The following is a 13,307-nucleotide window of genomic DNA, read 5'->3' as shown; positions in this document are numbered from 1 at the left end:
AATAGTGTTTGCGGTGTTTGCCAGGCTGGTCTAACGCAGTTTTCACGTGCAGACCGCCGGCTACTTGTAAAATCAAGAAAAAGAAGCGCAAGAAAGGCGACGACACTGATGATTTTGACAGTTTGCTTCCAGAGGTTGACGAAAGCCTTATTGAGGTGAGAGTTTAGTTTGAGAGGCAAGCTTGAATCAAATCATATATATATATATATATGGGAATGGAATATGTAGGATACAATGAAACATGATATATACACATTGTTAATATTCAGTAGAATAATTTAATCATATTAAAACTCGAATATTTTCATCTGACCTTCGTCGTAGGTAATTGTCAGCAACTAGTCGAGAATTCAATAGAATTTTGTATGTCAACATACGGTAATATTACTATTGCATTGTATTTATTACCACACATATTTACATACATTGCACATAGGCCTATGTATTATCATTATTATGTTTGTGACCGGCTGTCCTGATGACCTATCAGCGGCATGACTGGCCACCGTTTCATGAAAAAGTTTCTCTGGTTTTTGGAAATATACTTTTGTCGGGCTTTCTGAGAGATCACTCCGGTCAGAATGAAAGATGTGTCACTGTCACTCATATCCGATCTTTTTCTAAATGGCTTTTGTCTGAGCCATGACAAAAAATGAACAAAATCCCTGTGTATTTTAGCCGAGCAGATTGAAATTTTCAGTTTTAAATCTTTAATCAATCCTGAATTCGTATGACATTATCTCAAAGTCGGCGTTGTTCCGATTCAAGGTAATTGGAATGAATCCGTTGATAAAAAACTGCATCCTTGCCAGCTCTTACGTACTGCGTTAGCAATAAAATAGAAGTTATGTCTTGCGAGCCTTGTCTTGATTGGTGATATCTACTCGAAACAGAAACGAAGGTCGGCTCGAAATGTTAAGAGGAAGCAGTACACGGAAAATGTGGATTACCAGTTGTCTGATGATGATTCCGGCAACGACATCGACGGCAGCTTCTCGATTAAGGCGAACGAAACGATAGTGGTAAGTGCCGACGCGGCGTCGTCTCATTGATTTTGTGACCCGGCATTGTGGTAATGTGTAGCTCTATCGGGGTTGAGACGGTGAGATATTGATTCGGTCGTTTGTTTTTGCGTTCCGGAATAGGAAATGGATAAATCGGACGACGTCATGATAGTGGAGAAGATTTTGGACGCGAGGATGAGAAAGGTCAAGAAGACAAAGAAGGCAAATGAGGAAGGTCTGTTTCCGGCTTTTGGTGACACGCTTTTGACCGGTGTAGGCCGCGTCAATAACTGATATCTAAGACTAGGCTTTTTTGTCCGGTATGTTTGTTGAAGTACACGTGTGCAACGCAATGTCTCGTACTTAAATTCTGATTTTAGTACAGAAAATTGGCATTTTAATGTGTAAGACACATCTTGTTCAGAAGTCTTTACTTTAGGCAACATGAAAATGAGAACTCTGATAAGAGCGGGTTGATTTGATTGCAGTACCGGTAAATCTAACCCAGAAGATTCAATGGCGGATTGCACTTAGCTCTGAAAGAAATCACAAAACAAATACATTACTGACATAATGAGAATTTGACGTTAATCATTACGGCTAGTGATATGACAAATAGTCCCTGTTTGCCAGCGTGATACGCCGGCTAGCGACTTGAATTGTTTTGTTGTTGATTTAGCAAAGACATGAGTTTGAATTTTGTAAGCCGACGATCTGAGTTTAGGTCGTTCTTATCTTGAAGTGCTCGGTAACACGTTCAAAGCCTACTCGAGTAGCTTTTTTCTACTTCCAGTGTGTGCTTGGTTGTATTTTTACAAGTTTCATTCATGGTATGTTTGTTTAAATGCAAATGTGGAATAGTTGTATCATATGGTACTGATATGATTGTAGGTGGGTTTTGTTTACCGCGAGCTTCCCTCATCTCCTGTGTACAGACATTATGTAATTCTGCAATTTCTAGGAGCTAGCGTAGTTACAATGTGTACTACTAACTACCTTTCCAATCCATGCATGGCATGCATACAGCGGTTATTACCATGTAAGATGCAAGTTAAATTTAGCTTCGATTGTTGAGTTGTGATAAAACGAGCATTTATGTGGGTAACTCCGCAATACGAGAAAGTAGAAAACATTTAAATTGACGGTTTCTAATTATAGTGTATTCTGCAGTGAAAACAGATTCTCTGTTACTAAAGTTACTGAAGTCATTTACCCATCGACTGTGTTTAGATAGATTTTTAGACTAGATAGGCTTATACTTTGTTTCAAACTACAAGCTCATTTTCTTCGTAGCAAAATCTGAGAAGCCCGAAGACCAGGAAGGGGACGCAGAATCGAAAGAGACTGGAGACGGTTCGGAAAACGGCACCGCCACTGAAAATCCGCCTCAGGAAAAATCGGCTGATGATGAGGACGACGGTAATGCAAGCGAATATGAAGACGTGGAGGAGTATTATGTGAAATATAAAAACTAGTGAGTTTTTTTTTGGAAATTTTGTGTCTGTTATGGTGTTCATGTCTGGTATCACTGACTAGCTATTTCTTTTTTCAAGTACTCTTTCAACAAATGCTCATTTTGATACTGGAGTGATTTGATATGTCAATCAGGGGTGAACATTGATGAGACAATGTTGATTACAATTTTGATCTTGTAGGTGTGGTCGTTGCGCCATTCAAATTTTCACTACTACTGCCATCAATTTCTTAACACAAACATATACGAGACCTCCGGCACGCATTTTACCACAATTATTATCAGATTGTGCAATCTGCTATAGGCGACAAATTTTGCTGTTGTAAACATATTGAAACATATTGCTAGAAATTGAAAGTGTTCGGTGGGGCTATAATGGTACTGTCATGGAACGCTTTCAGTATAATATCATGTCGAGTTGCTGGTTTAGTAGAGACACATGCAATCTGATAGCAGGCCTACCCCAGACCCACTCAGATATCACATGTCCCCGTGGAATCGTATAGTATGCTGAGGTACGAGCAAGAATACCGCTGCATTGGCTCACCCATGCGAAAACACATTGTTGGGCCTATATGGGCCATCTTTACACCACATTTTCGAATCATGTTTTTAGTTCCTACCTGCATTGCAATTGGAAAACCAAAGACGAATTCGAGGACAAACGTGTCGACGGCAAAATCAAGAGATACAAAACAAAGATGGCCTCCATGCCGGAATACTTGAAGGTGATTTCTGTTATTCAGCCGCTGACTCGCGTGGCATGGCCCGACCAGATCGATGTTATGATTTGTCACGTTGGTAATGTGACAAAAATGTACGCGGGTCATTACTACATCCTGAGATTGACATCGGTGGAAGCGTGGATTACATTGTAATCTTCATCGTCGAATTATAAGCTACAGACTTTGATAATAACTTTTACGTGTGTTTGTCTCGTGTGCGTATATAGAATACTAAGAATCACACGATTTTGTTTGGACTTGGCGTCTCCGCGGTGCCAGTAAGCCTATCATTTCCTGGAATGATTTTACGGGAACTGTGGCTTATGTCTTCAAATATCGTTGGTTATCGAGAGCAGTGGGTCTATGTTACCAAATTTAAACGTTTCCGATTATTTTACAGGCTGAGATATCGGAACCTTTCAATCCAGACTTTGTGGAGGTGGAAAGGGTGTTAGACGTTGCTCAAGACGACACAGACGGCATGGTAAATAAGCTTGTTGATTCTATTTATGGAGTATTGATCCAACCGGGTTGACTGCGTAGGCGAGATTACAAAGTTTGATCTTGTGAATTGGGGCTGTAAATTAGGTTGCATTAGTATGGTTGACGATATGAAGTGTCAATTATCAAATGTGGGCCCGATTCTTCATTTTCACGTGTTTAATAGAGACATCCCTTTACCGAGATCAATGTTTAGCATTTTTGCATTCAACGCGTTGAATTGTAACCGGGGCAAATGTGTGATATTAAATCTAAAATCTCAACTGATTGATGGATATTTTGTGATGTTAAAAGCACAATCGATATCGTGAGATAAATAGATTTGCATTGATCGCCCGAAACGCTCTGCTCATACGTTGTTTATTTATTCGGATTGGGAGCGTGGCTGGATTTATAGTCTGGGGATTAGAATTCCAAGCACCAGAACTAAACGATCAAATACCATTCATTCCGAGATTGCAGAAAATCTAGTCAGGAACCAAGTTACTTTAATGTTTTCCATTGCGGAAAGCAAGCTTTCTTCTTACTGAACTGCACTAGTTCATGGCCGACGTAACTGCAGACGTAACTTCCATTGTAATCTTCCTTAAAGGTGAATGTAAATCGCTTGTTCATTACGTTCTCATATATTTGGGTCAGGCATGGGCTGTTATTTCCATTCGAATACAGTTAATGTCATGCATAATGCCTATTACGTCTACAAAATTTCCTAGTCTGCACACAATTGCATGTGCTATGCTGCCGCACAGCTAGTTTATAATGCATCTACACGACCCGCAATCTAGAGCTTGTTAAAAGATGGCCTGTTTGTGTTTTTGGAATGCTCGGGGAAGGTGGTCATTGGGTCATCATTGGTGCTCGCGTACAAGTAACATGGAAATTTCTATTGAATTGGTTATTTCCGAGTATTCTAGTCCTAGTTTTGCCTCAAAAACTGAAAAATTTTAGGTACAAGTAGTATAAGTTGGAAAACACTACTTTCGATTACTAGCTTCAATGATTTTTGTCGAAATCTGCACCACAGTTTCAATTTGCATTTTGACGCGATCCTTCGACTAGCTTTTGCGTTACGTTTCAAGAACAAAAAATGGAATATTCCGCCGTTAAAAGGATGTTTTATTGCAGTCGGAAAAACACTACTTTGTGAAATGGTGTTCGCTACCATACGAGGACTGCACGTGGGAGGCGGAGGTAGATGTGCCACGCGAAAAAGTGGAGGCCTTCGAACAACGCTGCAAGTACATGCCTGCCGATAATCCGCCCGTGAGCGTCTTGAAAACGGCCTTTCTAGACCATCCGTTGACATAGATATGTTTGATTTTCAGGAAAGGCCGGAGAAAAAGACCTTCCGAAAACTGGGTACGGCTGACGGCAAGTTTCTGAACAATAACGAATTGAGAGATTACCAGCTCGAAGGCATCAACTGGCTCCTGTTCAATTGGTATAACAAGAGAAACTGTATTTTGGCGGACGAAATGGGCCTGGGCAAAACGGTGCAGAGCATCACGTTCCTGCAGAAAGTCTATGATCACGGCATCGAGGTATGGCAGTTACTCTTATGTGATATTTGTGATCTGGGATTTTTGAATGAAAACATTCCAGTGGCTTCCATATGATTGCTTAATTTACGATGTTGACTGGCGAAAGATTAGTTGGAAAATTTTCTGGAAATTTTGTTATATTCCCGCAATGCGGTCGTCAAAATGCGGCGAGTTGACAGTTTTCTTAGAAGAATCACTTCAAGTTTGGAATTGATTAAAAGACGAATAGTTTTGGTGTCTGGAATCGGGTGGTTAGTAGTTGCCTTAAACTGTAACGCGTTATGCTATGTATTAATCTAGTTCCGGTATTAGCGTATAGCTGGTACAGTTTGACGGTGGGTGATAAAAGCAATACCATTGCCCAGTCATGATCGTATTTCTTCACTGCTATTTTCCTTATTTTATTTTTGATCCAACCCATACTGCCATGCATCATGTAAATTGCCGATGTACTCTTTAGATATTCTCATGTTGAAGTAATAGACTTCCATTATGATGCAGTCAAGAAAATACAATTTTATTCCTGTGAGATGCCAGTTCCGAGTTTCTATCGTTCGACAACAAATTGCTCGAGTGTAAAATTTGGAAGACTAACGTATAATTATGACATGCTGAAATTATGTGCTCGACTTCTGCGGTTCTGGATATCAGGGAATTCGAAACCTCTCCTATAATGCGGCATACATGGCGAAGAACGTCACCGAATCTTGACTGTATTGGGAAGTGATGCGTTTTTAAACAAAAACTACGAACTACTGCTACATTTGAATGGCTGTTAACCCTGTTCACGATATTGATTTGGGTTTTATCCTGTCTTAGTCCTCTTTTTTAAGGGGCCAGTAGCATTAAATGATACTATGGCCGTCAATTATATGTACCAATATGATAATGTTTTCATTCAGGGGCCGTTTCTAATCGTGGCGCCTTTGAGTACAATCTGCAATTGGCAAAGAGAATTCGCCGCGTGGACCAACATGAATGCGGTCATCTATCACGGCAGCCAAACGAGCAGAGATATGATTCGAACTTATGAATTCCTATGTCGCAATGAAAATGTAAGCAGCGTTATGAAATTTTCGCACACAAAATTGATGGATTTTTTTGTGACTTGTCGCATCGCTAACGCCTGTCCCTTCTCGTGCCAATAGCTGGAGGAAATACCGGGGAAATATAAGATGCACGCCGTCATCACAACGTACGAGATGATCGTATTGGAGAGCTCGCACTTACAGGACATTGAATGGAAATGTTCCATCATCGACGAAGCGCACAGGTTGAAAAATCAGTCTTGCAAACTGGCCGACTCTTTGAGGTCGATGCACTTGGTGAGTGATGAATTTTTTTTTGGTCGATTCATACATTTTTGTTCTTGATAAAATGTTTTTTCGCCAATCAAGATTATGGCCCTTCTACACTCGCTGATAAAATCTGCAGGTCAAAGCTCAAAATTGAACTGTATATTCACAAAGTTTTTCGTACAGAAGCAATTGAGTCCTTTTATGAAAACCAATTGAAGATAGGCAAATTTTCAATTGCTATCTTGGATTTCATCTGAGACTAAACTATGACTATTTCAATTCGTCTGCTCGTTACAATCATTTTGTGTGCGGTCCAAATTATACCTCGCGATATGGTATCTTGAGAGCAGTGGTGACCTGTGATTACTGCTTGGGAATGTTTGTTATGACGTGATTTGACTGGTATAATTGTTGAAACAACTGCCTCTAGTCATGATTGCTGAATATAAACTTTTTGAGTTCATTTTAAATGCGGTTTTATAATAACAACTTGTAAGGATGTCGGCTGAACGTTGCCACTAACGACACTGTTCTTGTCCTAACTCAAAGTACTATTTCAAATATTCAAATAAATCTGTAAAGGGAATAAAAGACTAGTTGTCCATTAACTGAGGTTTGTGGGTTTATTATGTCATTTGGTAGCTAGTTTTCTTCTACCGTGCTTCACAGCCCGCCAGTGACTCGCTTGTTACAATTGTCAAAGACTGTCAAGCCTGCTGCAGTAGGCCTAATAAATTTTAATATGAGATTATATTGCCGTGCTGTTCATCTCATCTGGCATTCTGTAACACTTAGTAACAGTCTACTATTTCGGAAAGCCTATGTAATATGATATATGCCATTAAAGCTTGATGCAAATTCGGTGCTAGCCTTGGGCTGATGTTTTATGTACTCCATCAGTTTGCTATACAAGCGAAATGCTAGTGGTGTGTATCGCGCATTTCAAGTCGACTGAAAATAATCATCAGGGTAAATGGGGCCTCCTGGATGCTGTTTATTAAATCGTCTAAACTACAGATATTTTTAACACAATGCAAATCATGCCAGTGGAGAATAACCTAGACTGGTCAATCGTTTTGTGGGTAGCTGCTGGTGTGCGGATTTCGGCGCCAGCCATCTCCAACTCATAACACACCAAGATGTGTAGAATGTCGGCAAAAATGTAACGCCGCGAGTCAGCTCCCGCAAGGAGCGCCAGCGATGAAATTTCAGCCTAAAATGATCGCCTAAAGCTGTCTAGACGTATCTCATTAGACTGTCATGGCAATCTGAGCCCTGTAGTACAAACATGACTCACAACACATGCAATACAATATATGACAATGCTGATATTATTGACAATCGTTACCTTTGAAATGTTTTCGCGCCTTGCGAGGCTAGAACATGAATGCGCACTAATTCTTCTTGACGTAAATGTCAGCAATTTTGGTGCGTAGATCGAAATGGTTGGCAACCCCTGTTGTAGCATATGGAATACAATAACGTGGAATTTCCGATGAGTTTCGTGAAGGTTTTTTTGCTTGTGAATATTGCCTACCTGATACCTAGCTACCCGCATTGATTTAGGTTGTCGTAATGCCTCTTTTGGCTGCGGTGCCGAAATTCTCAAATGTATTTTTCCCAGGATTACAAAGTCTTACTGACCGGGACGCCTTTGCAAAACAACGTCGAAGAGCTGTTCGCGCTGCTCAATTTTCTGCAGCCGGAAATATTCAGCTCGTCGACAGCTTTCGTTTCTGAGTTTGGAGACATGAAAAACACCTCCCAAGTAATCGCGGCGGTATTTGTGTCCTTGAACATGGATTGTAAAGATTTTCTTCGCAGGTCGAGAAAATACAGGAGCTGCTGAAGCCTATGATGCTTCGTCGGTTGAAGGAAGATGTGGAGAAATCTCTGGCGCCGAAAGAAGAGACGATCATAGAAGTGGAACTGACTGCAATACAGAAGAAATATTACAGGTATAATAGTATAATGGTCAGGGTTGTAATGACTCGAGTCGTGACTCAACTCGAGTCACGATTTTCTGATGACTCGACTTGACTCGAGTCATTTTCTCAAAATAAGGAAACGACTCGACTCAAATCAATCTGTGTATTGACTCGACTTATACTCGAGTCATTGCGTATGACTCGAAACAAGTCATATGATTCGAGACTCAGACGGCCAAGTCCGACATTTTATTGTAATCTCGAAGAATAGTAAGTAACCACACTATTGGGATTTCGTCAATTGGTATTGGTACTTGAAAATGCGACCAGAAACTGCTAAAAGCGAGGAAAATGAGTGTAGAATAATTGCGAACCATTCGATATCACCAAACAGAGTTGTAAAAGTGGGTTTAACGATACTTCAACTGGAAACTGAGCAGTCAACACAATGACTTGGACTCGGATTCGGTGAATTGAGAATGACTCGGCTTGAGTCGAGTCAAAACCATAAAAGTGAGATTCACTTGTGACTTGGTTACAACTAGGGTTGGGAATTCAGGATCAAATTTCAAATCCCGGGATCGGGATTTCCCGGGAGTTTCGCTCCTCAATCCCGGGATTTCCTGGGATTGGCAAAGTAGTAAAATGCACTTACAAGCTACACAAACAACATTTATCCCTTGTAATATTGACGCAAAAACATGCTGCCGTGAATACGAATGAAACCCAGCGATCGAAAGCCACCCGGATAATGAGCGTTTGTATTCATGTACCGCCTGTTTCGTGTAGGAGTTGATTTGTCCAACGTGATCGAAAACGTCCATCATTCCGCTTCATTGCCATAAGCTCTTCTTCCACACACTTGCGGATTTTTTTCTGTGCTCGATCACGAAGTCCCAAACCCGTTTGTGACATCTTGGCAAGTCATAGCCGTCAGCCTTGAAGGCCCGACGGATTCGCTCACTTTGGAGCACTTTGTTTGAATGCTAGCGCGTCCACAGCAATTAACTGGCTAGGAAGTTCAGCTAACCGAGGCTTATGCGATTTATAAAACGAATCGACCTTCCTCGGATTGATTTTTGACTGATCTTTCTTTGACGTGCCCGGTTGAGTCATGGTTAATTCAATTACTATCATGTGTACGGATCTTAAATGTGTTACCAGTCCCTTTGTGCTATACCAGTGGTTCCCAACATGTTTCGACTCATCGCCCCCTTATCAAGCTCGACACAAATTATCGTCCCCTATCGCCCCATATTTACGGATCCGAAGAAGAGAACATATAAACGGGAAATTCATTCACCTAACTTTGATCGCCAAAGAATTGAGCAAATAAAAAGGTAATTTTTCCGAATAGGTGCTCCAAAAACCGGTTTCCGCCGTTAAGTTGACCATTTTTTAGTCAACGTCGTATGCAGAATAAGCCGTCTTCACGTGCATTTTTTGACCGTGTTGAATAAATATATCTGAACGTCCTAACATTTTCGCCCCCTTGTTTTTCAAAGTCGCCCACTGTGGGGCGATATCGCCCACGGTGGGAACGGCTGTGCTAGACCCTGAAGCTTTCAAAACGTCTTGACACAAGTTGCATTTGGCTTTTTCTGTAGATTTACAAAACAAAAAGTTTTGCCACACAACTGATTTTTTCGTCGCACTGTCATTTTCAAAATTCGCTATTATCCCGGCCTGTATTTCACCTCCACAGCACCGTCTTTGCAAAGCCCCGATACTGAGTTACACTGCTACGATCCGTAGACTACGACGGAAGTGATTGTGCTGTTCATTGTTATGCCATAGTTGGTTTTAATATCATATAATTGTGAATTGTTTTAGACAATCAGCCGAGTTTGTAACACTGCTTTATTACCAAAATAAGAGACATGATGCTACGTAAGCCTTGGCAGATGTTGTTTACAAATCCCGGGATCTTATTGCGATTAATCCCGGGATCGGGATTGCTTGAAATCCCGGGATCCCAGGATCGGGATTTCCCGGGGTCCCAACGCTAGTTACAACCCTCGTGATGATATTCAATGCATTCTCAAATTTTTCATGAACTGCAGTTCGCTTACTGCACCATATCGATTTTTTTGGGGGGATGTAAAATTTGAATTCTATATTTCAATTTTTTGTGATGAGTAATGATTTCTGTCTCCTTGGGATTCCTAAATTTCAATCCGACTCCGAGAAATAATATGATATTGTATCGTGTAATTGTAACCATGGTGATAGTAGAAGTTGTGTTGTGTGTAATGGTATAAGTTACTGTTTGCATTCGATCCATAAATCTCTAGCGCCATAATTCCTAACAGCAATTTTTCATAATTTCAGGGCCATTTTGGAGAGGAATTTTGAATTCCTGTCGAAAGGAACTGGTACCGGCAACGTGCCTAATCTCATGAACACAATGATGGAGTTGAGAAAATGCTGCAATCATCCGTATTTGATAAAGGGTAAGGAAACTAACGCAAGGTTTTTCGCTCAGCTGGAAGCGTGATAAAACCTATGCCTTAATCCATAAAAGCCTGATTGGTATGCAATCAAAAGCAAATGCCAAAAAATTGTTTTTGTGTTTGTTACGCTAATTCAGTAGTAATTTTCTATCAGCATTGCCTGCTCGAGGATAATTTTTCCGAATATTCATTTGCAATTTGACTCTCGACATTTTCTTCTAATTGAACCATAGTATGATCCGACGACGTAACCTTAGTAAATAGCGAATTATTAATGAAAACCGTTTCACTATATAATAATATACTGACGAGTTAGGCTCAACTACACAGGAGTACTATGTTATGATATATCAATTGTCTCCTACACGAAAGCAGATTACAATACTTCATGTTCAGGATATGCGCCTCGTTGTTTTTCGCGTGTTAGGGTTGGCAGATGTATGTGCATTTCTGGATAATATCTGGTCGCCATACTATGCTGATTGTGTGGGTCTGCAACTCTACATCTAAAGTTCCAAACACTTCCTTGTAATGGTCTGACAGGATCTTAGAATGTAGAGTCTGAGCCTTGTGATTTTTACTTTGATTGTCATAGTTGTCATAAAAACCTTGGGAAACAAATTACGCGATTAATCTTCGGACCTTCTTCCTCCATGTAAAGTAGTTTTGACGCCAGTTTATTTTAATTGATCATAAATTTACAATGTTACCTCTACTTCTGCTCTAGCACAACCGTTGTCTACTGCGACCGCCTCAGCACCTTTGTAACTATTCTCGTACGGAAGTCCCAAACCATTTTAATTTTCAGGGGCGGAAGATAAAATTCTCACCGAGCAAAACGAGATCGACTCCCACCTGCAGTTGATGATTCAGAGCGCCGGAAAGCTGGTGCTTATCGACAAGCTTCTGCCCCGGCTGAAGTCCGCCGGCCATAAGGTAAGTTCAGTCTCGGCACACTGTTTCATCACGTAATGATGCTGTCCGGTCAGGTTCTCATTTTCTCGCAAATGGTGAGGTGTCTGGACATTCTGGAAGACTACATGGTGCAAAGCCGGTATTCCTACGAAAGGATTGACGGCGGTATAAGGGGCAGCGATAGGCAAGCTGCTATCGACAGGTTTAGTAAACCGGGTAAGCTTCAGTAAAATTATATATTTTTGTCTACTTTTTAATAGCAAAGTTTACAGCATAAGCTTTTTATACCTGATTGAAAACAGAGGAAAGGATTTTGTTAGCGATATCTTTCATTTTGCAAAGAATTGTAAACAGATATCAGTTGGGTAATTCAAGCATTGTTGCCCTTGTCATGCATGACTAAAACATCTTTACAGGCTATTTGCAGGACTTCGGCCGTATGATTGGTTGTCCCCACAGCAAAAAATGACTGGCCACCAAGCTTCTTTCTTCCGCGAGAAGTTTCATTTCAAAATCTTCATTTTAGAGTTGTGAATGTATCGATATTTTACGGCGAAAGTAATTTGTGACTTGGCCAGGTTAGATGCGTCTGCTCTGTGAACCTTCGTACACCTTTTGGCAAAATCAAGCTTAAGCACTTGTTTTTTTCGTCAAAGGATGCAGCTATCGTTCGAAATAAGATTGGGCTGTTAAAAGTAATACCAACCACGTTCGGAGCAGGCACATGTAACCTTGCTAAGTCTCAAATCTCGATCATCACCAAGTTATGATACGGTTATAAACGTAAAACTTAGATTGATAATCAGAATTTTACAATAAGCACAGACTACTATGAAGACTCAACCAGTTCAGCTTTCAAAGTCGTGCAAATGGCACATTATTATTTTTTGCTTTCAATCGCTCAACTTTTGCTGACTTATTTCACTTGATATCAATATTAACGAGACACTAAGTAATCTAGTATACTGTAGCCCACGAAAAGTATAATCCAACGACACTTTTTCCTCAATAATTAAGGGCAGAAATGGTGTCTGCTGATCTTGCTCAAGTGCTATGTTCCACAGGTTCGGAGAAGTTTGTCTTCCTCCTATGCACAAGAGCGGGAGGGCTTGGAATTAACTTAACGGCGGCCGACACAGTGATTATTTTCGATTCGGATTGGAACCCGCAAAACGATCTTCAAGTAATGTCCCCTTTGTGGTGTTTCGTATCTGGTCGGTGGTTTCAAGTTTGTATTTTGTATTCAGGCCCAGGCGCGGTGCCATCGTATCGGGCAGAGAAAAATGGTGAAAATCTATCGTTTGATCACGAGGAATTCTTACGAACGGGAGATGTTCGAGAAGGCCAGTTTAAAGCTGGGATTGGACAAGGCCATTCTGCAGTCGATGAGCGGGAGGGTGGACGAAGTCAGTCAGGTCGGTGAAAGTTTTCCAGCAAATTTACTTTTAATTTACAATTGAGTAGTATA

General features: G+C 40.7%; 1 protein-coding gene across 3 annotated transcripts in view; it reads left to right on the top strand.

Moving 5' to 3' along the window:
* The window catches only part of LOC145458382 (ATP-dependent chromatin remodeler CHD7-like), a 46,647-nt gene that overhangs the window by 6,045 nt on the left and 27,295 nt on the right, over window positions 1–13,307 (top strand). For all 3 annotated transcript variants that reach the window (XM_080336740.1, XM_080336739.1, XM_080336738.1), the window contains exons 6-22: window positions 53–155; window positions 894–1,022; window positions 1,146–1,239; window positions 2,298–2,478; window positions 3,095–3,206; window positions 3,604–3,687; window positions 4,830–4,967; window positions 5,030–5,245; window positions 6,148–6,300; window positions 6,394–6,570; window positions 8,168–8,311; window positions 8,368–8,501; window positions 10,803–10,924; window positions 11,733–11,860; window positions 11,914–12,055; window positions 12,904–13,022; window positions 13,087–13,254. In XM_080336740.1, coding sequence (XP_080192866.1) covers window positions 53–155; window positions 894–1,022; window positions 1,146–1,239; window positions 2,298–2,478; window positions 3,095–3,206; window positions 3,604–3,687; window positions 4,830–4,967; window positions 5,030–5,245; window positions 6,148–6,300; window positions 6,394–6,570; window positions 8,168–8,311; window positions 8,368–8,501; window positions 10,803–10,924; window positions 11,733–11,860; window positions 11,914–12,055; window positions 12,904–13,022; window positions 13,087–13,254 — 2,344 coding nt within the window. The remainder of the gene's footprint in view (window positions 1–52; window positions 156–893; window positions 1,023–1,145; window positions 1,240–2,297; window positions 2,479–3,094; window positions 3,207–3,603; window positions 3,688–4,829; window positions 4,968–5,029; window positions 5,246–6,147; window positions 6,301–6,393; window positions 6,571–8,167; window positions 8,312–8,367; window positions 8,502–10,802; window positions 10,925–11,732; window positions 11,861–11,913; window positions 12,056–12,903; window positions 13,023–13,086; window positions 13,255–13,307) is intronic.

Source organism: Botryllus schlosseri, chromosome 16, assembly GCF_051294905.1.
Source record: "Botryllus schlosseri isolate E-star chromosome 16, Bs_hap1, whole genome shotgun sequence".
NCBI lineage: Eukaryota > Metazoa > Chordata > Ascidiacea > Stolidobranchia > Styelidae > Botryllus > Botryllus schlosseri.
This window is presented reverse-complemented; position numbering and strand designations above follow the sequence as displayed.